At 36.6% G+C, this 27,900-nt stretch overlaps 2 protein-coding genes across 2 annotated transcripts; both read left to right on the plus strand.

Moving 5' to 3' along the window:
- The first annotated feature begins 17,786 nt into the window (after nucleotides 1–17,786).
- On the plus strand, nucleotides 17,787–19,120 carry LOC124935054. Its single transcript, XM_047475521.1, has 3 exons — nucleotides 17,787–17,950; nucleotides 18,775–18,867; nucleotides 18,934–19,120. Exons 1-3 carry the CDS (start codon nucleotides 17,787–17,789, stop codon nucleotides 19,118–19,120), a joined length of 444 nt encoding a protein of 147 aa, XP_047331477.1.
- A 2,732-nt stretch (nucleotides 19,121–21,852) lies between these two features.
- On the plus strand, nucleotides 21,853–27,124 carry LOC124922043 (beta-D-glucosyl crocetin beta-1,6-glucosyltransferase-like). Its single transcript, XM_047462767.1, has 2 exons — nucleotides 21,853–22,678; nucleotides 26,437–27,124. Exons 1-2 carry the CDS (start codon nucleotides 21,868–21,870, stop codon nucleotides 27,012–27,014), a joined length of 1,389 nt encoding a protein of 462 aa, XP_047318723.1. The 5' UTR covers nucleotides 21,853–21,867; the 3' UTR covers nucleotides 27,015–27,124.
- The last annotated feature ends 776 nt before the right edge of the window (nucleotides 27,125–27,900 follow it).

Here is a 27,900-nt window from a genome sequence, read left to right on the forward strand (position 1 = left end):
TTTTAATTTTATGGGTCGAAAGTTGTGGTTAATTTGAATATATATATGAGAATAAATGGATACTTGGGTCAGATCGTGAGTTGACTCGCCCATAAACTTGAAACGTTTAAAAATAAAATTAAAAATGTTATAGGTATGTTTCAAACTTGTAACTTAACAAAAACAAGTACAACTTTTTAACCAACTAAGCTAATAAGACTTTATATTTTAAATTTTACACAAAATTTGATGAACACGCGACAATTATAACAATATATATATATATATTAATGCTTAATTTGAATTTGCCGGGTTGAGAGTTGTGGTTAATTTTAATATATATATGAGAGTAAATGAATACTTGGGTCGAATCGTGGATTGAACCGTCCATAAATTGAAATGGTTAAAAATAAAATTAAAAATGTTATATGTATCGAATGTTGGGAATGTTGGGACACACACGGAAAACATAAAAAACAAAATAAATTCAACAACAAAAAGGTTACAATAATTTTAAAATATGTTCATAATGTGTCTTATACACAAAATTATAATTTTTTCAACAATCATAAGTGGTGTAGCGGTTAAATTGTTAACATTTCATATTTAAAAATATGGTTCGAATCCCTCTAAAAAAATTATTATATGTGAGTGCGTGAGAATTGGTAGATGAAGCGGAAGCGAGAATATCGGCTTGAGTAACACAAAAATTGGTGAGAAAACCTAAGGGTTTGTCTACGGAAGGTTGAGTAAAGCAAACATTGGTGAGAAAAACTAAAGGTTCATCCACGAAGGGTGATTCAAAGCATAAGTTCATGCCGAAAAGTATAATCGAATGATGAGAATGTTGGCTTGAGTAAATCAAACATTGGTGAGAAAACTTAAGGGTTCGTAAATGAGGGTGATTCATGGCTTAAGATCATACTGAAATGTGTAATATAATATTTATGAATGCACCCTTGAAGACCGCAAAAATATTCAATGGAGGGTGAGCAAAAGCCAAAAGGCATAATCGAATGTTTAAATATGACGGGAATGGAGAATAGTTAAGGGTTAATAATGCATCATTGAAAGATAATTTAGATAATATATATGGGTGCAAGATATTTTAATAATACAATTATTTTAATATTAAAATTATTAATTATATATATACAAAAGTTCATAAAATATAATAAATAATTTTTAATTTAATTATAATGTTCCTATATATATATATATTAAAAAATATATATATTAAAAATTATATAAATTAGAAAAAAAATTAAAAATATATTTAACTAAATATCTTAAGTTTTTTTTTAAAGTGATAGATTTTTTTTTATTATTATTATAAAAAATAAAATAAGACATATATACTTGAAATAATATTTTAGAATTGACTAAAAATTTAAAAAGAAAAAAATATATATATATTTAATATATTATTAATTAAAAAGATTGAAATATAAAAAATAAAAAAATATTTGTTAAAAATAAATTTTAGATGTTTTTCAAACTTTATATTTAATGAATTTAAAAATATAAATAAATATTAAATTTAGATTGAATTTAATTTTACAAATTAAAATCAATTCAAATATTATTTTTATTTAAAATATTTATATATATAAATAATATTTTATTTATATTTTATATGTAAAAATGCATGAATCTATAAAGAAAAAAAAGTTAATATATTATATATAATAAAAATCAAAATAATAAATAATAACTAAATTACATATGAGCCTTCAACAAGACAAATAAATTTTAAAAGGAGTATACATGCAGCTTCATTGATCGAGTAGCTAGGTTTCTACATTGAATCGAAATTTGATGAAATGGTCCTAATAAAGAGTTTAATTCCAAAAAAGCTCAACGCTTGATAAATCTTACAAAAAAAAGGCTTTTTCGTCCTGCGAAAGGGCCGTCTTACCCCTTAAACGCTCACTTTACCGCTCAAAGACGAGAAATACCACTCTCGCGTTTCATCTAAAATGCGTTTATTAACTCACGCGTTTTAGATAAAACGCGAGAGTGATATTTCGTATAAATTCATTATACGAGAAATACCACTATCTCGATTCACCTAAAACACGTTTATGAACTAACGCGTTTTATGTGAATTGAGATAGTGGTATTTCGCGTCTTTCATCGTATATATACTTACTTTGCCCTAATTTTAAAAAACCCCATTCACAACTTCCTCTCTCTCTATCCCCGACTCTACTCTCAAATCCAAGAAACCCTATCCCTTTGTTAGTGATTCGATAAGTAGTAGCAGCTGAATACCACGACCACGACCACGACCAGCAGCTGACGACCACGACTACGACTACTCTTCGTTCTCAAAATGGGTATGTTTATTTTATGTTATTTAGTGATTATGAACACTAGGTTGGTTATAGTATATTATACCCACTACTCCTAAATGTGAATGAATACTATATTATATGAACAAAGACAAATGTGACTCACGCGTATTGTTTCTCACTCACATGAAATACTCATTAAGGAGGAGTTTGCTGGTTTGTTTCATTGAAATACAATGTGCAAAGAATTGCCTACAAGTTTATTTCAATGGACCTATTGGATAGGGACTCCTATCTCATTAGATCCATTGCAGCAAACTTCTGGAAAAGTTGTTGCATTGGATTTCCATGAAACTCTACCAGCAAACTCCTCATCGGTTATGGTTCACGCCATTTTCAAAAAGCAACAACCAAAGTAAGTAAAAATCGTGACGAAAGCAACAATAAAACATTACAATACACATATATTTATTTATTGTTGAACTATGTTAGGATCGGGGACGCCCTTGGAGGACCGGGGTGTTTCCAGTTTCAGGAAGGGTGGCCGCTTACAACACACACAACACTTTGGTGATAGTCCGGTTAGAGACTATAACCGTTCTCAGCACTACACAAACTGTCACAGACTCTTGAACCGGGTTCAAGGGCGGAAATGTCTGTTTCAGGTTGAAGCAACTTATGCGACTTAGATGATGTTTTTAGAAGGAGTCGGTTTTATGGATATGAGTGAACCGGTTTACGAAGTATGATTAGTTTGAGGTTAGGTTAAGTAAGTAAGAAATGAACGCGAAAGAAAGAACACGAGACAAGGATTTTTATGGATGTTCGGAGCAAACCCTCCTACGTCACCCCTTCTTCTCAGGTTATGAGAAGGATCTCCACTAACTTTTAAAGTTACAACAACACTACCGGTCGAGCCCAACTCGCTACTCGCCGGTTACACCAACTCACTCTTTGATGTAATACAATAACTCAACGCAACAAGATATAGAAAGCTTCCGGTTTTAGACACACCGGTTTGGAATATGAAAGTTTATCTCTCTAACTTATTGCTTTTATGACTCGTTTTTCGTGATCCGTGACTTGCATTTAAATGAAGACGTTTCGTCTTCCTTTTATAGATGAGAAGAGCCAACAGTCACTTTTCTTCTCTCTCCTCTAGATTGGTTGATCATTATCACGCCGGTGCAGAGAGGTTGCTTGCACGCTTCACCTTCCTCAACACTTGGCAGTCATGCAGGCAACTCTGAGTTTAAGATGACATAATCGGTTTTCAGATTTGGACACGTGTTGGACATGCACCTCAGGTTGTCAACTTCAAATCAATAAAGCATCATTGCTTTCCTCGTATGCTTCCGATCAGATCTGATCTTCTTTTATTCTTTCAAGACACGTCTGTTTCGTCATGTTACGTCACTCTTGAAGTTTGAACTTTCCGGTTTTGTCTCTTGTGCAGTATGATCCGGCTGGTATATGAATTTGTCTTTGCTGACCGGTCGCTTGAGAGAGTGAAAACCGGTTCCTCTAAACTTTGACTTAATCACTTGAAACAGGTTTCTTTTGAAGGGTTTCAGCAACCGGTTTATGATGCCCCAACCGGTTCATACGATTTGATCTGTACCTGCACATGAAAGTTAACAACTGTTTAGTTTGTCTAGCCGGTTCCAAAAATTAACTTACTTAATTTTTCTATCAATTTCTTCCTTTTTGATTATTTAGAATAAATATTCAAAACTTGTAATGTGTGGCCGATTTGAAAATTAACTTACTTAATTTTTCTATCAATTTCTCCCTTTTTGATTATTTAGAATAAATATTCAAAACTTGTAATACATGGCCGATTTGAAAAGCTTGTTTACCGATTTGATTATTTTCTGTTTGAATAAAATGTTTCAAAAACATGTGTTTGATTTTCCAAAAAGGTATGTGGAAACTAACATAGAAAAGTATGATAAAATAACCAAGTTCTGAAACATAGTTAAACATAAATTGTTTTGAAGGAAATAAAGAAAAAGACTAAGGCTTGGATGGTCCCCCATTTTCAAGATCTTTCTCCAGTTCTTTTTCAAGCCGTCTTCTTTCTTCCTCCTCCCTTGCCTTTCACTCCCTGTCGCGTCTTTCAGCGTCAATCAGCATTCCGGCCCATACACTTGACATGCCGGGAGTCTTTTTACCGAATCCAAAACCGGCACAGACTAGTTTTGGTGGAGGAGGCGGTGGAGCAACAATTGGTCTGGAGCTTGTAATTGCGGTTGAACTTTCAATTGTCCTCTTCTTGCGCCGGTTAAGTTCTTCGATGTCTTCTTCTTCTTCTTCTTCATCAAGAGGTTGCACATTCAGCCCGACTGGTACAACTGTCTTTGGTTGCTTTGTTCCGCCCGCTTGATTACCTTCGCAACCGCGCTCCGTTTCTTCTTGTTTCTTGTGTTCATTGAATGGGACGGTTGAGCCGGTGGGGGTTCCTGGATACCTGCCTGTTCTTCCTCGTTGCACTTCTGGGCAAACTCGTAATCTTTGTCCTCAATTTCCTTATGCACCCGTTCCCTTTCCCTTTCCTCTTCTTGCAGCCTCTTAGCGGTTTCAGCATCAGACTCGATTTGCGCTTGAGTCTTGCTGACTTGGAGTTTGGACAACTCCCCAATTTGAATAGCCATTGCCTGTAGCATATCTAACAATGGACTCTGCGATTAAGGATTTGACGGAGGTCTGCACAGCCTCATCTATCAAAGACTTGATAGATGTTTGAACGGTTTTTGCTATTTCGGTTTGTACAGATCCCCGTATACTGTTTGAAAGATTAGCTTCAGCCGTTGCAATCCTCTCATCGGTTGCGGTTTTATAACTTCCAAGACATGAATCAATTGTATCAACCACCGCTTGCTTCATTTGATCGATTTCTGGAGCCTTAGCAGTTTGAGAAGAGTCTTGTTCCAGGTTCTCCGCTGTTATAGATGACTCCCCGACCACATAGAATGGCTTACTTTGATGTAGATCGGTATTATTGAGTTGGTTTCGGCAGCCTTTTCTCCATTGTGCATCAAGATTGTCGAGGCTTTATATGAGCTTTTATCGCACCGTATGGAACCGTTCAGTCGTTCTCATTTCGATCGGAGTTAGCGTCTTTCCTTCAGCTTCTTTCAATGCATCCTCCACTTCTTGTAACCGAGCATATTCAAGAATTACCGCGGTTTTGCTGAAGGCGGGTTGGATAAGATTGGTGTGAGCTAACTTGAGGGCCATTTCTTCCAGCTTGATGAGTCTATCCCAATGCTTGTTGCCGCTCAATCCTGGAGCCATATCGGATATCTTTGTTTCACAACGGAGCTTTACCCACATGAGATATGGTGCTATCGCATCACCGGCACCCTTTTTCATGTCCCTGAGAAGTTCCTCGAACAACTCATCTTCTTGTTCTACGGTAAAAGGGACCTCGTCCCCGGTTATGACTTCTGGTTGAGGGCCGGTTTGAAGAGTACCTTTTCCGGTTACCGCTGAGTCTTCAACAAGGACCTCTTTTCCTTTGTTAACCTGAACAGACCCTTCAGGTATGAATGCTGAGTCGGTTGGCCCATCTTGAGCCGATTGGTTTGCTGGAGCTGACTTGTCCCCCGCGAAACCGGATGGTTCCTGTTCTTCAAAACTACCCTCCTGAGCCGGAGGTGTAATGTCTGCGGTTTTGGCCGTTTCTTCGACCGGTTGAACTTCACTCTGATCGGGTATCTCAACCTGATCAATTGATTTACGATGACTTGACACATCGTCTTCGGTTTCCCTTGCAATGTCTTGGACAACGTTCTCAATGGCTTCAGAGGTATTTAAGCCTACGTCGGCTATTACCTCTTCTATTCTTTTGCTTGGAGATTTGGAGGTTTCAGAGTGGATACTAACCTCTGCTTCCTCCTTCGATGCTGACTCGGTTTTGTGGCTCCCCGAGGGTTCGGTTTGCCTTGGTGAGTTGGATGGAACAGGGGTAGGGTGAACGGTATTGATGGGGATGGGTTGGAAGATGTCTCCGGTTCTTTCTGGTGGATTATCCGAGGAAAGGGTTTTTTCGGAGTCCGCCGGTTTGTTGGAACTCTTTCTTGCAGTCGACTTCTTCCTCCCCTTCGGTTCTTGTGCGGCTTCAGTTTCAACCGCCTTTCTTTTCGGTTTCTTTTGTTTGGACACTTCTTCAGCCGGAGCGGAAGAGCTGGTTCCCTTGGAAGATTTTGTTCTGGAGGTCTTCGGCTTGACCGCTTTCTCGGACTTCTCAATCATCGACTCTGATTTGAGAATATTGTTGAGTGGGAGCGGTTCACCTTCGCCAAGATCGAACTTGAGAAACTTAATAATTTTCACAATCTGCATTGCGAAGGCCAGAACCCGGCCATCTTTCTGAATCACCATTTGGCAGAATTCTTCGAAAATTACGAATCCCCAATCCACCTTGTCACCGCGGACAATGGCCATCAGCATTTTCAGCTTAAGTTTCGTCAGGTTGTCGAAGTTACCTCCTCTTCCCTGAAGTGAGCGGGCGATGACATTCAGAAGCCACCTGAACTCCGGTTTCAGCTTATTCTTGCGGCTGGAGTGAATCACCAGATCCTAATCTGAAAATGATATCACCAACCGGACAACATTTGATTCTGCAGCGGTTATGTCAGTTTTGAGATCCAGGCCTGTGTTGGGCAAACCGAGCGCTTCAGCAAATAGCTCCTCGGTAATCAGAATGTTCTTGCCGTTGACTGTGGCGGAGACCTTCCTCTTTGTGAGCGTCGCCGTCGCCAGAAACTCTGTCACCGCCGCCGGATAAACAGTTAATGGACCAGAGAAAAACTCCTCCAACCCAGAATCTCTTAGAGATTGAAGAACAACCTTGTTTTTATCGTCGGCGTGTTCATCAATATCCTCAAAATCTACTTGCAACATCCATTGGAAAGGAGCTTTGCCTAGATCCATGATAGTTTTTGAGAAGAAAGGATGAAGAACGATGATGATCGGAGATTAGAAAGCCTTTGAAGATCTAGAAATTTTAGAGAGAGAAGGCGCATGTGTCGAATGGGCTGATTTGAACTTATATAGATGGCGGTTCCGAACGGTTGGAAGACGAACCGTCACTTGATGATGTTTTGGCGCCAACTTTCCCTCCAAAAGTTACTGTAGTAACTTTCGGCGGTAAATGTGGAAAACCCATGGGCGGTAAATTTTGGGAGGTAAAACCGTGGGCGGTAAATTTTTCAAAATTTTCATTTGACTTGAGATTCCGGTTTTACTTGAGAACTTGTTAACCGGAAGTTTTGGTTAACATTAAGGTTTTGTTTTAACTTTTAAGAAACCGGAAGGAAAGATATGAATGAAAAAACCGGAGACTTTTAAAATTAGATATTTCATAAAAGTTAAAAGTGAACATTGAGCGGTTTTGGTCCTACAACAAAATGACCAAAAACCGGAAAGAAAAACAGATAACTTAGTTGTCTTTAAACCAGTCCCCCTCCACCATTCTTTCGTACCACTTGTTCACGGTGTTTTCAGGTGTCCGTACCTCAATCCTCGATATCCATCTTTCCAACATGGGTATGGTGATTGTATTGGACGGTCCGACCAGAACACCGGGTCCAAGGTTGCGGCGCTGAGCCATCAGAAACCGGGTGATTTGAGGGGCGAAACTTGTCCTTCCCCTTGAAGCGATTATCAGTGACTTCAGGTTATTGAAAAGGTAGGTTGCCCAGTTGATCGACGAGTTGCGGATGATGGCTATCATGATGTCGAAAGCCTCCCGGTTGTAGTTCTGGTTAGGCATTCGGCCCATGATAGACCTTTGAACCAAGTCATGCAGGACTTGGTAGTGAGGAGCAAGTTTCTCTTTCTTCCCAAAGTCCTTGATCGGAGCATTGGAAGAGGAGAAGATCTGGAAAAAATCTTCCTTAGCCGGCAGGAATGGCGTGGGGAAGTCTGAAAAACCTTCGGTTGGAAGGTGAAAGAAGTTGGCAAATTCCTCTTCGGTAAACCGAAGATATTGGCCGTCGATGATGGTGCGGATGCTGCCATCATCTAGAATGTGGCCATTGTTGAAAAACTCGCACACCTCCTCCACGAGGATAGTGTCTGAGCCTTTGCGAAAACCTTGAAGCCCCGATTCTATGATCGGTTGGAAGATGCAGTCATGATATCTGCAGTCTTTGACGTCTTTGAAATCGACGATGAGGGTGTTTCTGAGTTCAGCCGACATTATGGGAAAGAGTGAGAGAGGTTGAAGAGATTTTCTTTGATTTTTCAAGCTCTAGAGAGAAGGAATGCAGGAAGTGTGTTTTGAAAATGGAGGGTTGAGTCCCCTTTTATAGCTTGAAACGGTTGAAAGCATTTAATGAAGATATTTGAAAAAATCTAGCCGTTTATGTCTGGTCATTAATGACTTTGTGATTTTTCAAGAGAATAAAGGCATGTCTTGTCGAATCAAGTCAGGCATGCTTATTGAGAATGAAGATTTCTGTTTCCAAGAGAGATCTGATTTGATTTTGATACGGCACATTAAATATTTTGATCATTTATGATTTTAGATTTTTAGATTAAAAAGAGGAAGGGAATATGCTTCATTAATTGAGGTACAAAACTGGTAGTACAACAAAATTACCGGTTTTGAAAATAAGTGAAGTAAGACATAAGGAAAGACAAGCTAGACATTAGATGACTCAGCCGCTTAATTTCTTCTAGCCTTCACTGCTTCCCACCGGTCGACCATCTCTTGTACTCTTTCCTTGGTGAGCACATGCCTTGGATGGAGGGTTACGAACGGTCCGGAGTGGATGTCCAGACTGGCACAAAAACCGCTCAGCTGAGGAGCGTAGCCGGTTTTGTTGGAGAGGATAATCTTCTTCAGGTTGCTGAAGATGATCCAGGACCAGCTAACCGGTGTCCCAACCGTTACAGCAATCATCATCTCGAAAAGCCTTTGGGTGTAATAGTAGCTTTTCTCTCTGCCCAAAATGGACTTTCCCAGAATCTCACAGAGAAGCTGGTACTTGTGAGAGAGTTGGCTTTTAGCACCCCAGGGTCTAACCAGGATGTCAGATCCTGAGAACCGACGACACATTTCTTCAATGGTCACCGGGGAGTATGTTAGGTCGGTTACCCCTTTAGTGGGCAAACCGCAGTATACATCGAAATCCGTCTCGCTGAATAGAAACTTCTGACCGTAAACCTATGCAACGATTATGTCTCGATGCACTTCTTTTGCGGTCTGGAAGAATTCTTCGACTACTAGGTAGTCGAGAATGAATCTGTTTTCAAGGAAGCTTCTTAGCTCGCTTCTTTCGACGGCTAAGAACATTTTTTTAACTTCGTGATCTTCATATTGGTAGATTGAGTTAAAATCTGCCAATAGAATCTTCTTTGCTAGAGAGTTGGAGTTCATGTTCTTGAGAGAGAATGTTAATCTCAAGACTGATACTTGTGAATAGTAATTTTGTGAGGATTTGTGAAGGCTTAAGGGTGGTTTATATAGCCAGGGGTTCGGCTAGATTAATAGGTTTAAGCATGCTTGATGATGTCATCAGTCATTTAATAGGCTTTAACTTGTTGAAGTAAATAATGTTTATTTCCAAGGCATAAACTAATTATTACCAAGATATTAATGATGACAAATATCTATTGACAAGATGTGAGTCTCCCTCACTTGATGATGGACACATGTCGTCATCTCGATTGTGGTAGACTATTTTTATTTATTATAGGCTTCATTTTTCAAAATATGCATGAAAACTCAGTCAATCATCCAGGTTAACCGGAGAAGTTCATTCCATCAGACCAGAATGCATTTGTGCTAAGCGGTTTTCCATGACCGGTTTTAGTAGGATGTATTGTTCCACTTGTGAAGAAAAGTTGATTTACGTCAACATTTGTTCAACTTCGGATTTATTATATCCACTTCAACCTGGTTATTTCAACCGTATAGTAAGTATACATGTGATTTGAAGTTATGAAGTAATCGGGCATAACCGGAGACTTCCTCCCGGTTAGCATTTTTGATTTATCAATGGCCTATTTGAATATGGTTTGAGAAGCGAGAGCTTCTCCCTGAACACATATCCCGGTTTCTTACATGCATGCATAATCATGATATGAGTTGATTAAGATTAGTAAGTCCCAAAATATTTCGAAAGTGAGAGAACTTAGCTTCCTGTAGCGGTTTCGTGAATATATCCGCCATTTGTTGCTCGGTCGAGACATATTCCAGCCGGATGTGTTTCTCCTGAACGTGCTCCCGGATGAAATGGTGTCTTATATCGATATGCTTTGTTCTTGAGTGCAACACCGGATTGTATGTAATCGCTATAGCGTTGGTGTTGTCACAGAAGATTGAAGATTCTTTGGCTTCTATCCCGAAGTCCCTTAGTTGCTGTTGGATCCAGAGAAGTTGTGCACAACAGCTTCCAGCCGCTATGTACTCTGCCTCTGCGGTTGATGTTGCAACAAATATTTGTTTCTTACTGCTCCAGGTGACTAACCGGTCACCTAAGAACTGGCAGGTTCCACTTGTGCTCTTTCTATCAATCTTACATCTTGCGTAATCGGCGTCTGAGTAACTTATAAGGTTGAAGCTCGAGTCTTTTGGGTACCAAAGTCCCACTTCTTGAGTTCCCTTCAGATATTTTAAGATTCTTTTGGCCGCCGTATAATGAGATTGTTTTGGATTTGCTTGGAATCTTCCGCATACTCCAACCGCAAACAGAATGTCAGGTCGGCTGGCTGTTAGATATAGAAGTGATCCGATCATTCCTCGATATGCTGTGATGTCAACGGCTTGACCATCATCATCTTTGTCCAGCTTTACGGAAGGACTCATTGGCGTAGCCGCTTCGACGCATGTATCCATTCCAAACTTCTTCAGTAGTTCGGCTGTATACTTCGGTTGACTTATGAAGGTTCCGGCTTCTATCTGCTTAACCTGAAGTCCTAGAAAAAACTCAATTCTCCCATCATACTCATTTGAAATCTATCAGTCATCATTTTTGAAAACTTGTCACATAATTTTGGATCGGTTGATCCGAATATGATATCATCAACATAGATCTGAACAAGTAATATTTGTTCCTTTATTTCAAATTTGAAAAGTGTTTTGTCTACCGAACCTATTGTGAATTTGTGATCAAATAGAAATTGTGTCAATGTATCATACCAAGCTCTTGGAGCCTGTTTCAAACCGTAAAGGGCTTTGTTCAGCCGGTAAACGTGATTTTCGTGTTCTGGATTTTTGAAACCTGGAGGTTGATTAACATATACCTCTTCATTTACTTTACCGTTTAGAAAAGCACTCTTAACATCCATTTGAAAAACTTTGAAATTTTTAAAAGCTGCATATGCTAAAAATATTCTAACGGCCTCAAGTCTAGCTACAGGGGCAAATGATTCTTCAAAATCAACGCATTCTTCTTGTTTATAACCTTGAGCCACTAACCGGGCTTTGTTCCTCGTAACTAAACCATCTTCATTGAGTTTATTTCTGAATACCCATCGTGTTCCTATAACCGGTTTGTTTTTCGGTCTAGGGACTAGGTACTAGACTTTATTTCTCTCAAACTCGTTTAATTCCTCTTGCATTGCTAAGATCCAATCTGGATCTGACAATGCTTCATCCACCTTTTTCGGCTCAATTTGTGATATGAAAGCTGAGTTTTCATAGTGATCCAAATTCTGTTGCCTAGTTCGGACGGGTGAGGATATGTTACCTATTACTAGTTCAAGAGGATGATTTTTTGTTCCTTCTAAGGTTAATCTGAGACGTGTCTATCAAGCTTTCGGTTGGCTGATCAATGTTAGACTGATCGGTAGGTTGAACAGAGTCAGACCGACCGATTTCTTCAGTAGAAACTGAAGCGTCAACTTTCTGCGGTAAAGCAGCTTGATCAGGCTGAGTTTCAGCATCAACCGCTTGGTCCTTGACAAATCGTCTAAAAACCGGAACCTCGTCTTCATCATCAGAATAGATATTGAAATTTTCCATTCTGTTGTGAAGATCGAAGGGTAATGTAGTGTTTCGTTCAACCGATTCATCGAAAACAACGTGTGCGGTTTCTTCAACTGTTAAAATCCTAGTATTGTATATTCTGTAGGCTTTACTCACAGCTGAATATCCCAACATTATTCCCTCATCGAATTTAGCATCAAAAGCGGTCAAGTAATTCTTGCCGTTATTGTGAACAAAACATTTGCTACAAAAAATTCGAAAATACCGTACGCTTGGAATTTGATCAAAGTAAATTTCAAAAGGAGTTTTAGAAAATCGTTTAGTTACTAAAGATAGGTTTTGTGTGTAGCATGCGGTATTGATAGCTTCAGCCCAAAACTTTTGAGCGATACCCGAATCAGCTATCATTGACCTTGCGGCTTCCTTGAGAGTTCGGTTTCTTCTCTCAGCCAGACCATTTTGTTGAGGAGTTCTGGCACTAGACAACTCGTGCCTAATACCGGAGTCATCAAGAAAAGTAGTTAAATTACTGTTTATAAATTCAGTTCCTCTATCATTTCTGATTTTTTTCACTCGAATAAAAATTTTCATTTTGTATTCTCAAAATCAGTTTAATCAGGTTTGGAGTTGCTTGATTTTTAGAAGCTAGAAAAGTAACCCAAGTAAACTTAGAGTAATCATCAATAACTACCATAGTATAATGCATGCCTCCTAAGCTAGTTAATTTAACCGGACCAAACAGATCCATATGCAAAAGTTCTAAGCATCGTTCAGATTGATAGTTTCCTTTACTTTTGAAGGATGATTTTACTTGTTTGCCCATTTGACATGCAGCACATACTTTATCTTTTGAGAATTTAACGTTTGGAAAACTGTGAACTAGTTCTTTAGAACATATGAAGTTAATCGTTTTGAAATTCAAATGATTTAACCGTTTATGCCAAAGCCAGTTTGGATCATTTCCGGCTATCATACACACAGGTTTTTCAAAATCAGTTTTCCAGTTCACTTTGTAAATATTTCCCATCCGGTTACCGGTTACAAGAATGTCATTATCCTGATTTTTAACTAAACATGAGTTTTTATGAAATTCAACTTTGTAACCCACATCACACATTTGACTTATACTTAACAAATTAAAACGCAGTTCTTCTACCAATAATACATTACTTATGGATAAATTACCATGGACAATCTTACCCTTGCCCACGGTTTTACCTTTCGAGTTGTCCCCGAATGTGATGATTGCTCCGGTTTCGTACTTGATGTCGGTTAGTAGCTCTTTGTTTCCGGTCATATGCCTTGAACATCCACTGTCCAGGTACCATTCTGAATTCTTTAGCCGGTTGCTCCTCCTAACCTGTAACAAACAATTATTTACACCTTTTTGGTACCCACATTTAGTTGGGTCCATGGTTGATTAGTCCCTTTGGGATCCAGACTTGAATAAGTCGGATCACTTTCCCGGTATCTGTTTTAATAATATTTGGCTTAACTTCTTGGCTGTTGCTCAAGAATACCTTATGTTGTGATGATTTTCTTTGAGGTCGAGTTTTGTTTGGTTTATTCGGTTTCTGGTTGACTTTCCTTCTCTCAGGATGAAGCCATTTTTCCGATTCAGTAGGGCTTACATACTTAAGTGTTTCTTCCGGTTTTGAGTTATTTTCGGTTTGTGAACTCTTGACAAATCTTATAAATGGAAGGTTGTTTTTCGTGAGTTTCATCCCGTTAGATTGTTTTGATTCGTTTTGTTTATTTGGTTCATAACCGATACCATACCTACACTTAGGGTGTCTTTTATAGTTACACATTTGTTTTACCGCTTGACGTGATCTCTCCCACGCAGCCGTGACGTACATTGCTCATTCATCGGTTTCAGTTACCGGTTGAACTGTCTTCTCATTATCGGAGAATAGTTCATCCGGTTCATACATTTCGGTTTTACAGATTTTATCATATACATTATTTGATTGTTCGGTTTTAGATTCTACCGGAGTCGGTATGTACGCAGATATGTTTCTGAACTCAGCAACCATTTCGTTGAGTGTAGAAATCAAATCTTCTTTGGTAAACTCGTCAGAAGAGAAATCAAATACCTCTTCGTCGTTTGCCATGAAGCAGGTCACTTTCTCTTCACCGTCTTCATTATCAGAGTATGCCCACTCGCTTCCACCGTCGGATGCAATGAGCGCCTTCTGAATCTCTTTTCCTTCGTCTGCATGCTGATCATCGTTTCTCCGGTAGTCGTTTCATTGGTTGTCGTTTCTCTAGTAGTTGTTTCCCTGGTAGTTGTTTCCCTGGTACCGGTTGCCTTAATAGTTGTTCCCCTGATAGTTGTTTCCCTGATAGTTTCCTTCCGGTTTTCTATCGTCTCTCCTTGGTTTTCTACATTCTGACCTGAAATGACCAAAACCGTCACAGTTATAACATCTTTTGTTTGATTTATCTACATAATTATAATTAAAATCATTGTTAGATGGTGGCTGGCTCTTCTTCATGAATTTCCCAAATTTCTGAGCTAGCATCGCCATCACATCTTCAGTAATCTGATCTGTGCTTTTGACTGGAGCCGGAACGGTTGATACTTGGACCGCCGGTTCCACCGATGTAACCAAAGCTCTGGTTGCGGTTGATGTGGATGCTTCGTCTTCGATCCGAGACTTGATCTCGAACTCGTAGGCTTTTAGATCCTCGAACACATCATGCAACTTCATCTGCCCGAGGGTGCTTGATTCCCTCATCACCATGGTCTTGATATCCCAAGTGCTTGGCAGAGATCTTAAGGCTTTGATGATTACTTCTCGGTTGTCATACTTCTTCCCGAGTGTTTGAAGCTCGTTGACTACACTGGTGAACCGGTTGCTGAATTCCTTCATGTTTTCCCCCAGTTTCATCCTGATGTTTTCATATTTTTGTGTAGCCACCAAGATTTTGTTCTCCTTAGTTCTTTCGTTTCCCTCATGGATCTGAATAATCGTTTCCCAGGCTTCCTTTGCATTTTCACACTCTGATATTTTATTCAAGGTTTTATCGTCTATAGCCTTGTAGATGTGCCTCATGCAATGGTTGTCCAGGTTACTCCGTCTTCGATCTTCATTTGACCATTGGTCTGCCTCCTTGTTGATCTTGATCGGTCCCTCTTTCAGGACTCGGCTCATCTCATCATCTAACGTAATCAGATGTAGATACATCTGTTTCTTCCAACTACTAAACGCCTCGCTGTTTAGCATTGGCGGCTTGTCGCTGTGGGTCATGCTTCCCATCTTCTTCGGTTACTTGAGTGCTAAAAACCTCGCTCTGATACCACTTGTTAGGATCGGGGACGCCCTTGGAGGACCGGGGTGTTTCCGGTTTCAAGAAGGGTGGCCGCTTACACCACACACAACACTTTGGTGATAGTCCGGTTAGAGACTATAACCGTTCTCAGCACTATACAAACTGTCACAGACTCTTGAACCGGGTTCAAGGGCGGAAATGTCTGTTTCAGGTTGAAGCAACTTATGCGACTTAGATGATGTTTTTAGAAGGAGTCGGTTTTATGGATATGAGTGGACCGGTTTACGAAGTATGATTAGTTTGAGGTTAGGTTAAGTAAGTAAGAAATGAACGCGAAAGAAAGAACACGAGACAAGGATTTTTATGGATGTTCGGAGCAAACCCTCTTACGTCACCCCTTCTTCTCAAGTTATGAGAAGGATCTCCACTAACTTTTAAAGTTACAACAACACTGCCGGTCGAGCCCAACTCGCTACTCGCCGGTTACACCAACTCACTATTTGATGTAATACAATAACTCAACGCAACAAGATATAGAAAGCTTCCGGTTTTAGACACACCGGTTTGGAATATGAAAGTTTATCTCTCTAACTTATTGCTTTTATGACTCGTTTTTCGTGATCCGTGACTTGCATTTAAATGAAGATGTTTCGTCTTCCTTTTATAGATGAGAAGAGCCAACGGTCACTTTTCTTCTCTCTCCTCTAGATTGGTTGATCATTATCACGCCGATGCAGAGAGGTTGCTTGCACGCTTCACCTTCCTCAACACTTGGCAGTCATGCAGGCAGCTTTGAGTGTAAGATGACATAATCGGTTTTCAGATTTGGACACGTGTTGGACATGCACCTCAGGTTGTCAACTTCAGATCAATAAAGCATCATTGCTTTCCTCGCATGCTTCCGATCGGATCTGATCTTCTTTTATTCTTTCAAGACACGTCTATTTCGTCATGTTACGTCACTCTTGAAGTTTGAACTTTCTGGTTTTGTCTCTTGTGCAGTATGATCCGGCTGGTATATGAATTTGTCTTTGCTGACCGGTCGCTTGAGAGAGTGAAAACCGGTTCCTCTGAACTTTGACTTGATCACTTGAAACATGTTTCTTTTGAAGGGTTTCAGCAACCGGTTTATGATGCCCCAACCGGTTCATACGATTTGATCTGTACCTGCACATGAAAGTTAACAACTGTTTAGTTTGTCTAGCCGGTTCCAAAAATTAACTTACTTAATTTTTCTATCAAACTATTTTCAATTACAGCTCAAGTAAATCTTTACTTTGATGGAGAGTGAAAAACTACGGATGGTGTTACTCATTTTTCTCCAAAGTCAAACAGAGGTTTGAATGTTCCCCGAAATTCTACATATGCCCAATTAGTTGATCTAATCTATTCTGTTACTAATATTGACAAATCTAGATATGATTTATTTATTCAAGCGAAGTATAATACTACGGGCATGAATGTCAAATTTTCTTATATAATTGATATTAAACAAGATTTGGATGTTGACTTCTTTTTACATGAAGTAGTGTCAGTCCACAACCGCACTCCACTGTGTGTATCTTTAGTAGAGAATTCACTACCTAGAAATCCAACAAACCCAACTCAAGAAAGTGTAGTAATTCCAGAAATTGATGATCCTAACGTATTCCCGAAGTTTCACCAGCGAGAGGTTGTCTTTGAAACTCAAAATGACATTGAAGATGAACCATGTTTGCGTTTGAATGAGGGGGATGATGATTGGTTTCCTATTACCCAACCAAGTAGTGCTTCTTGGGTTCCTATTACCCAACCAAGTAGTGCTTGGGTTGCTAGTAGCAATCCAAGTAGTGCTTGGGTTCCTAGGATTGGGCTCTAACCAAGCTGCAGTGATTGAGTTGCTAGTAACATACCAAACATTGAAAATCTGATACCTGAGGCATTAACTTACGAAATTGAAGTCAGTGCGTTGTTTGAGAATAAAAAAATTCAGTTGAGGTTACATAAATATGCGATCGCTAATCATTTTGAATTCAAAGTGGAGAAGTCAAAAAATATATATTTGTGCGGTGAAATGTTTGGATCAGAATTGCAAGTGAAGATTGTGTGCTGTGAAAGGAAAATCCTCAAAAATGTTTGAGATTCGAAAATTTGTAAAAGATCATACATGTTCAATTGTGACGAGGTGAGAGAATTAAAGGCAAGCACCATCATGGGTTATTGGGGAATGCATGAAGAGAAAGTACATGGACCATCACCATGACCACATGCCTAAGAAAATAATGGAAGACATGTAGAGAAATTATGGAATAAAGATGAGTTATAATAAGGCTTGGAGGTCTAGGGAAAATGCTCTTAAGGCGGTTCGAGGAACTATAAAGGATTTCTATGGTAAATTGACATCATACCTCTACATGTTAGAGATGAATAATCCGGGTACCATAATAGACATCCAGACGGATGAGCACAGTCATTTTAGGTATATGTTCATGTCCCTAGGCCTCTCAATTAGGGGTTTCAGAACCAATTGTCGTCCTGTATTGTGCGTTGATACTAGTTTTCTTAAGGACAAGGTTGAATGTCAACTATTGGTGGCTATAACATTGATGCAAATTAACAACTATATCTTATTAATTTTGGCGTCGTTGATTTAGAGAATAATAACTCTTGGACATATTTCATGCAACAACTAAGAGTGGCAATTGGATCAGTCTAGGATCTTGTCTTCGTATTCGTTAGACACCAAAGTATTACCAATGCATTGTGCTTAGTTTTTCCAGAAATATATCACGGTGCATGCACATACCACATCAAGATGAATATAATGTCCAAATTTAAAAATGATCACTACCACGCATAATTTGAATTGGCTTCTCGTGCATACACCGTCTTAATGTTTAATCAGTTCTTTAACAAGATCAGGATTAAGGACCCTCGTATAGCTATCTATTTGGTAGATATTAGGATGGAGAGATGGAGTTGTGCCTTTTTCCCTAGTAAACGATACAATCAAATGACAAGCAATTATGCCGAGAGCTTTAATAGTAAGAGCAGAGAAGCTAGAAAGTATCCCATATCAACCTTAGCTGACTATTTAAGATTCACAATACAACATTGATTTCATAATAGAAGAGAAAAAGAGGATAATCACAAAGAACGTTTATCTCAATGTTATGAAAAGTTCTTAAGTGAGCAAGTTGAGAAGGCCAGACTGTATAACGTCAATCCACTTAACCAATTCGGCTTTTATGTGCATGACGGTGAATCTCATTTTAAAGTTAACTTACACAAAATGACTTGTAGTTGTAGGGTATTTGATGTATCTGGTCTTCCTTGTACTCATGCCCTAGCTTTTGTCCGTACACGAAAATTGGATCTCTATGACTTCTACTCAATGTAACAATTGCTCACATGTTTAATCGTTATCTTTAATCTATCATGATTAATCGTTATCTTTTTCAGGTATTACTCAACTCAAATGTGGTTGAATGCATATGCGGAGACATGTTATCCTGTTGGTGATGAAGAAGAATGGGATATTCCGGACATTATCAAACAATACGTCTGCCTAAAACCACATGTTAAGGTGAAGAAAGGGTGGCCAACAACAAATCGTAGGTCATCCCAAGGTGAGACTCGTAAAGTCTAGAGACGATGTAGTTCATGTGGTGGTCAAGGTCATAACAGGGCAACATGCAAATCAGAAATGTCTGCACCATATACTGCAAAAACATCATCTCAGCATCAACTATCATCTCAGCAGTATGTTGAATAATTATATTTTCATGTGTGGCATTTCCCTAATGTTGTATGAATTATTATATTGTATGAATAATTGTATTGTATTGTGTGGCTCTTAGTTTTGTGAAAACCTTTCAATGGATGATAAGCATATTATTACAGTGTTATTATTTTGCCTTTCAGTGTTCAAAGAACAAATAGTGATTCACATATATTACAGCATGTGTGAGTTATGTTGTAGTATGGTGTATCATATTACAACATATTAGACATAAATTGTAATATGCGCGAGTTATGTTGTAGAATGGTGTACCATAACTCACGCATATTACAACATAACTCACGTATATTATAATATGTGTGAGTTATGTTATAGTATGGTGTATCATAACTCACGCATATTATAACATAACTCACGTATATTGTAATATGCGTGAGTTATGTTATAGTATGGTGTATCATAACTCACGCATATTACAACATAACTCACGTATATTGTAATATGTGTGAGTTATGTTGTAGAATGGTGTATCAATATTCACGCATATTACATCATAACTCACGCATATTGTAATATACGTGAGTTATGTTATAGAATGGTGTATCATAACTCACGCATATTACATCATAACTCATGTATATTGTAATATGCGTGAGTTATGTTGTAGAATGATGTATCAATATTCACGCATATTGTATTAACTCGCACATATTAACAAGAAGTCAACACACGCATATTGTAATAAGCCTCCTCCATTACATCCACTAACGCATATGGCAATAAATAAAGAGTATTGTAATAAACAAACAAACCATAAATAGAAGTATTTAGTATTACTATTTTTCATAATAGTAATGATGATAAACCTTAATATTCAGTATTGTTAACAAAAGTCTAAACAAGGAGAAATTAAGTAAGCATAGGCTGCAAATCACAAACAGTAATAGATTCAAGCAATCTTGTGTGAGGAACAACATGTTCATCCAATGTTGATGACACAACAACCACCGTCTCAAATAGCCAATTGTCGGGAAAAACATCATAAACATTTTTCAAAGTCATCGGTCGATTCCTTCTATCTATCTCCATGTATACTATTATAGTTTTGTTGTCCCTTGGCTCAGCAAATGATTTATCCATTTCTTTAGTGGTACCTCCTCCAACAATTACCAACTCTATGAGATCTTGTTTGTAAGTTGGGATGAATTCCCCTACAAAAATAAAATTGTAACTGTCGAACAATTTCGAAAGCTTAAAAACAAACAAAACAATTTCAGTTATCAAACAAGATAATGAAGGTACACAGGGGAGGAATCAGATCAAACTTACATTATTCAAATACCGAAGTCTACCAGCTCTAGGACCACCTTGGGTCTCATGATTATATTGCTTAACCTCATACGGTTCCTCATCAACATAACTTTTGGCTTTCATTGATGATTTTATCTCTGTACAAAAACAATTTTAATTTTAATTTAACAGTCGTGTTAAGAGATATTCACAATCAATTTTAAGGACTCATCATCCGTTCAATATCGCCTTCAATAGTATTATAATTTACGTATTAGAATATTGTTGTCTAATGATAATACTTTCTATATTTTATTAACATTTATAGCAGATGAGAACACTAAATGAAATTTTATGTTATATTATACAAGAAATTAAAAAGGTTATTATAAATATGTATTTATGAAATTTATGATATATAAACTATTTTGCAAGTAGATACAGTATTTTATTAACATGTAACAAAACGAAAGTATTGTTTTTATTTATTTTTATTCGAATTTAAACTCTTTCAGCTGTTATAATTGTCTGGATTTCAAAATTTTCCATTATTTCATTTTTCAAATTTCAAGTTCTACTTCCACTGGTGGATACCTCTTAAAATGTGAGATAAATTGAATTTTCCAACTTTATTACAATTGCAAATCAATTGTAAAAAGACTTATATTATTAAAGTACTTTTATAAAGTGATTCACAAAAGGTGACTTGTATCAAACCCTAGACTGTCTAACGGAGCTTGTTTGATATATATATATATTTTTTTTTTCGAATTTTTTACACAAAATATATATTTTCTTTAATTTCATTTGATATCCCTTTACTACTTATCCATCAAAATACAAAGATACTTATTTAATATATTGTCTCTCATCTTTCTATCTCATCTACTTTAAATTTTCATTAAATTTTTATGAAAAATAAATGAAACAAAGATTTTATTCAAAAATCAGATAAAAAAAAAAATCAAACAAGCTCCTAACCCTAAACCCTTTCTCTCATTTCTCTCTTGCTAAAGGGGTGATGTATTTATTTAATTATATTTATTCAAGATAATTATTAAAATTATTGTATCAAAATATTAAGTAAATTTATTATAACTTATAATCTAATCAAACTAGCTTAGTCTCAATACCTCCTTTATTTATTTCAAAAATCTCAGGTATTAGCAATTACTTTTAGTAAAATTAAAAAAAAAAAAATAGAAAAATATCAATTATATGGGTATGCCAGCTTGTACACTTACTTTATTAAAGGATACGTAAACTGTTAGCCAAGTAGCTTTCCAAGCGATTCTCTCTCCTACGTATATATTTCTCCTCGTCTCTGTGTGTGTGAGAGAGAAAGAGAATAAACGGAAGCAAAAATGGAAGCAAAGAACAACACCAAGCTAAAAATTTTGATGCTTCCATGGTTGTCCCATGGACACATCTCCTCCTTCCTAGAACTCTCCAGAAAACTTTCTCAAAAAAACTTCCATATCTATCTATGTTCAACTCCTATCAACCTTAAATTCATCGAAAAAACCATAAAAAATAACATCTCTCTCTCAATCGAATTAATAGAGTTTCATCTCCTTCCTCATCCAGATCTCCCTCCCCATCTCCACACAACCAACAATCTTCCTCTCCACCTTAAACCCACCTTAAAAAATGCTATGCATAAATCCAGTTCCATCTTTTCCGACATCCTTAAAAAAATCAAACCAGATTTTCTCATATATGATTATAACCAACCATGGGCTGCCGTCGCCGCTTCTTCGATCGGAATCCCATCTGTTTTGTTCCTCACATCTTGTGCCGCTATCATGGCTTTTGGATCTCATATGGGTAGAGACCCTAATGTTGAGTTTCCTTTTCCGGCGATCGGTATACGAGGTAGTTATTGGAGGAAGAAGTTTCTAGAAATGGCGGTTTTGCGGCGGCGGTCGGAAGGAAATGATTTGGATGATGATAGTGTGAAAGAAATTGAGAAGAAGGAGGAATTGATTAGAAGATCTTATAATATAACTTTGTTGAAGACTTTTCGTGAGATTGAAGGGAAATACATTGATTATGCATCGAATCTAAGTGAGATGAGATTTATTTCGACTGGTCCGCTGATTAAAGAGCCGGAGAATCTAGATGGCGGGGACGGGAACAGCGACCATCCAATCATCAAGTGGTTAGACACTAAAGGTAAATAATTATCTATATATATATAATAACGCTTAATTTAAAATATTGGAGGTGTGCAACACGCTCTCTCCATAATTATCCACAAATAAAGGTAATTTCTCTTTCCTAATTTAATTCTTTTAACTATTTTCTCTCTCCTAATTTAATTATTGAATATTTTTTTCTCTTCCTTACTATATATAGATATTTATATATTTTTCATACTAATAATATAAAATATTTTTTTAGCAATAACTTTTATATTAAAATATATAATATTACATAACATATTAATATATATATATATATATATATAATAATAATGCTTAAAGTCAAATATCACCACATTAAACCGTTTTTTTCCTACCTCTCTCTTACTCTCTCTTTCTTAATTAAATTTTGTTTTCAATTATTATATATTATCTAAAAAATTATATATATTAATATTAATTTAAGATATAAACAATTTTATTATAAACACACCTACCTTCATAAATTTTTATATTTTTATATATACATATATGAACTATATATATATAAACAATTTTTTTTATAAATGCACCTACATTGATAATTTTATATTTATTTGTTACCTTATATATATTATATTATTTTTCATTATTAATTTTATATAAATACACTTTTATCATATATTTTTTCTCTCATATATATATATATATATATATAATATTTTCTTTATGAGTATAAATAACTTTTATGTTTATATAAATATTTACTAATTGGTAATAAATATTAAATACAAAATATATATACATACATAAAATAATAAAATTATTTCAACAATCATAAGTGGTCTAGCGGTTTAAGTGTTCACATTTCATGTTAAAGACTAGAGTTCGAATCCCAAAACATGCAAATTTATATTTTCAAGGTGGCGCAACTTTTAAACAAACTGAAAATGTGAGGGCGGAATTAGTGTTGGTTTGATGAATATTTGAAAGTCTGAGGTCTCGAGATGGAGGTCGGGTGATGGGTGGTTTATCGAGCGTGAGGTCGGAATTAAGGGTTGGTATGACGAGCATTTGATAGTCTAAGGTCTTGAGATGGAGGTCGGGTGGTGGGTGGTTTGTCGAGTGTGAGGTCGGAATTAGTGGTTGGTATGACAAGCATTTGAAAGTTTGAGCTCTCGATATGGAGGTCGGGTGGTGGGTGGTTTGTCGAGTGTGGGGTCGGAATTAGTGGTTGGTATGACGAACATTTGAAGGTCTGAGCTCTCGAGATGGAGGTCGTGTGGTGGGTGGTTTGTCGAGAGTGTGAGGTCGGAATTAGTGGTTGGTATGACGAGCATTTGAAAATGTGAGGTCGGGTGGTGGGTGGTTTGTCGAGTTTGGGGTCGGAATTAGTGGTTGGTATGACGAACATTTGAAAGTCTGAGCTCTCGAGATGGAGGTCGAGTGGTGGGTGGTTTGTCGAGTGTGTGAGGTCGGAATTAGTGGTTGGTATGACGAGCATTTGAAAATGAGAGGTCGGGTGGTGGGTGGTTTGTCGAGTGTGAGGTCGGAATTAGTGGTTGGTTTGTCGAACATTTGAAAGTCTGATGTCTGGAGATGGAGGTCAGATGGTGGGTGGTTTGTCGAGTGTGTAAGGATGGAGTTAGTGGTTGGTATGACGAACATTTGAAAATGTGAGGTCACGAGATGGGAGGTCGGGTGGTGGATGGTATGTCGAGTGTGATGTCGGAATTAGTGGTTGGTTTGTCAAACATTTGAAATTGCGAGGTCACAAGATGGAGGTCGGGTGGTGTGTGGTTTGTCGAGTGTGTAATGTCGGAATTAGTGGTTGGTATGACGAGCATTTGAAAATGTGAGGTCACGAGATGGGAGGTCGGTGGTGGGTGGTGGGTTGTTTGTCGAGTGTGAGGTCGGAATTAGTGGTTGGTTTGTCGAACATTTAAAAGTTTGAGGTCTCGAGATGGAGGTCGGGTGGTGGGTTGTTTATCGAGTGTGATGTCGGAATTTACGAGCATTTGAAAATGTGAGGTCACGAGATAAAGGTCGGGTGGTGAGTGGTTTGTCGAGTGTGAGGTCGGAATTAGTGGTTGGTTTGACGAGCATTTGAAAGTGTGATGTCACGAGATGGAGGTCGGATGGTGGGTGGTTTCTTGAGTGTGAGGTTAGAATTAATGGTTAGTTTGACAAGCATTTAAAAGTGTGAGGTCACGAGATGGAGGTCGGGTTGTGGGTGGTTTATCAAGTGTGAGGTCGGAATTAGTGATTGGTATGACAAACATTTGAAAATGTGAGGTCACAAGATGGAGGTCGGGTGATGGGTGATTTGTTAAGTGTGAGGTCAGAATTAGTGGTTGTTTTGGCGAGCATTTGAAAGTGTGAAGTCACGAGATAAATGTCGGGTGGTGGTTAGTGGTTGGTTTGACGTTAGATAAGAGGTCTGTGATCAATTGAGATTGGTTGTTGATTTGTTAAAGTGTGAGGAAAAGAGATGTTGACAAAGATTGGTGAGTAGATTGTCGAGGGATAGAGACATATGAAAAAGTGTGAGTCACAAGTTTAGGGTCAGTGGGTGGTTTGTCGAGGGATAAACAGGCATATGAAAAAGTGAGTTACATGATGATGGTCAATTGGAGGGTTAGTGGTTGAGTTTGAGGTGTGTTATCAATTGAGGTCGACTAAGATTGGTGGTGGTTTGCTAAAGGGATAAAAAATGCATATGAAAAAGTGTGAGTCACAAGATGAGGGTCAATTGAGGGGTTAAGTGGATGTCTATTATTATCCGTGCAAATGCACGGAATTGATGCTAGTTCACATAATGTCAATACTATGAATTTTATTTCATTCAATTATAAGACTTTTAAGATTGTGTTTAATAAAACTTAAAATTAAGATTGATTTAAATATAAAGAGATAGAAAGTTAAATTAACAATATATATATATATATATTTAAAATTTAAGTATTTAATATTTCAGTAGGTTTAATAATATCTAAAATTAATATATGAATAATTATACCATTATATATTATTTAATAAACTTAAAATAGTATATTATTTGTTTATTTATAATGAGAAAAATTAATAAAACTTTATATTTATATATATAAATAAATATGAGAGATAATATATATATATTATTTTTTATTTTATAATTAGTTTAGATATAATTTTATTTTTATTCGATAATGTTTGAAAATAATCTCGTAAAAAATAATTAAATGAATTATGATAAAAAAAATATAAAGAGAGAAAAAAATGAAAAAGTAATACGAATTTATAATATATAATAGTAATTTTATTAAATTTAAAAGGACATATTTAAAAGGACATAGTCTTATTTTGATGATTTTTTTAAGTAACGCCTTAAGCTTTTTTTTTTTTTCTTTTTAAAATAAGTTTTATATTTAAGTTTATTATTTTTAACGTGTTTTCACTCCTGTGTCTATAGTAATAAGTGATTATAAATATGTATTATCAAACTTAATTATTTTAAATAAGTTTTTAATATATTTAATTAAGTAATATGTTAGTTTTTAATATATTTAATTAAGTAATAAGTTAAGTTATCAAATTTAGAATACATTTTAATTAATTGGGTAGTGAAAGAGCTCTAATTGGGTAGTCAGTTTGTTTCAAATTTTGTTATATTTGATTAGAGTTTTAAGTTTATCTTTTATACTAATATAAACATTATTTTCTATAATTTTATAAAAATAAAAAAACTTATTTTTCATTTATTTTAGAGAACGTGAAATATACTTGGTCCGTTTAAAAAAAAATGATTGATGAGTACTTCATCTTTGTCAGGTAAGTCATCCACGGTGTTTGTATCATTCGGATCAGAGTACTATCTCTCAAAAGAGGAGAAGGAGGAGATAGCCCATGGATTAGAGTTAAGTATGACCAATTTCATATGGGTATTGAAATCCTCATCTTTAGAATCCCTCCTCCCTGAAGGGTTTCTTGAGCGAGTAGGAGAAAGGGGAATGGTGGTAAATGGATGGGCGGCGCAAGCAAGGATATTGTCTCATCCGAGCATCGGGGCATTCATTAGTCATTGTGGGTGGGGATCGACAATGGAAGCTATGGGTCTTGGCGTGCCCATAGTAGCCATACCGATGCATCTTGATCAACCCTTCAACGCTCAAGTGGCTGTTGAGGTTGGACTTGGTTTAGAAGTGAAAAGAGATGAGAATGGAATGTTGAGTAGAGAAGAGATAAGTGAAGTGATTAGAGAAATTGTGGTGGAAAAGAAAGGTGAGAAAATAAGAGATAAGGCAAAACAAGTTAAGGAAATGATACAAAAGAAAGGAGATGAAGATGTTGATATTGTTGTGGAAGAGTTACTTAAGCTTCTTAACCACAAAGTAATTTTAGCTAGTTAGGGTTTCTTTACCTCTACTTCTACTTATTTCATATCATCATCCTTAATAACTTATCAATCTTTGAAGATCTTTATTTTAGTCTTAGATGATATGGAATTATGATTTGAAATTGTGTTGGATTAATAGTTATGTTATGTTTTATTTAACTATTATTTGAATCCAAAATTTTCATTATTCATTTAAATTTGAAAGTAAAAACTTACAACTTATTTGAAAATTAATATTTTGTATAATTTTGTTTTATTTTAAAATATATAAGATACAAATTGAATTAGATGTAATGTTTTTTATTGTAAAATAAATTATTTTTATTTTTATAAATTTCTAGATAATATCATAGAAAATTTTATAAAATATTTTATTAAATTTGACAAAGTATTAACAATTGATAAAATTATTTGTATGTAAATCAGGACAGTTGCCTTGAGAAGATTGTTTGGTACTTGGACAGTGGTGGTTCAAGACACATGATAGGCAACAGTCACTGACTGAAATAACAAAATGCACAGGACCTAAGATCACAATTGGTGATAATATCAAAGACAAAAATATGAGTAAATGCAAGATTATCCATGGTAACCTTACTATTAATAATGTGATGCTGACAGAAAATCTATGTTATAACTTGATTAGTATTAGTCAAATATGTGATAACGGATATACTATAGATTTTCAAAAACATGCATGTCTTGTAAGAGATCAGCAGGGTAACACCCTGCTGACAGGAAGTAGAGTAGGAAAGTCTTATAAGATGAACTGGAAAAATAAGACGTTTGATCATTTATGCATGATAGCTAAAAATGATCAAAATTGGCTATGGAATAAAAAATTAAACCATCTTAATTTAAAAAAAAATTTAACAACATATGTTCAAAAGATTTAGTAA

This window comes from Impatiens glandulifera, chromosome 1 (genome assembly GCF_907164915.1).
Source record: "Impatiens glandulifera chromosome 1, dImpGla2.1, whole genome shotgun sequence".
Lineage (NCBI taxonomy): Eukaryota > Viridiplantae > Streptophyta > Magnoliopsida > Ericales > Balsaminaceae > Impatiens > Impatiens glandulifera.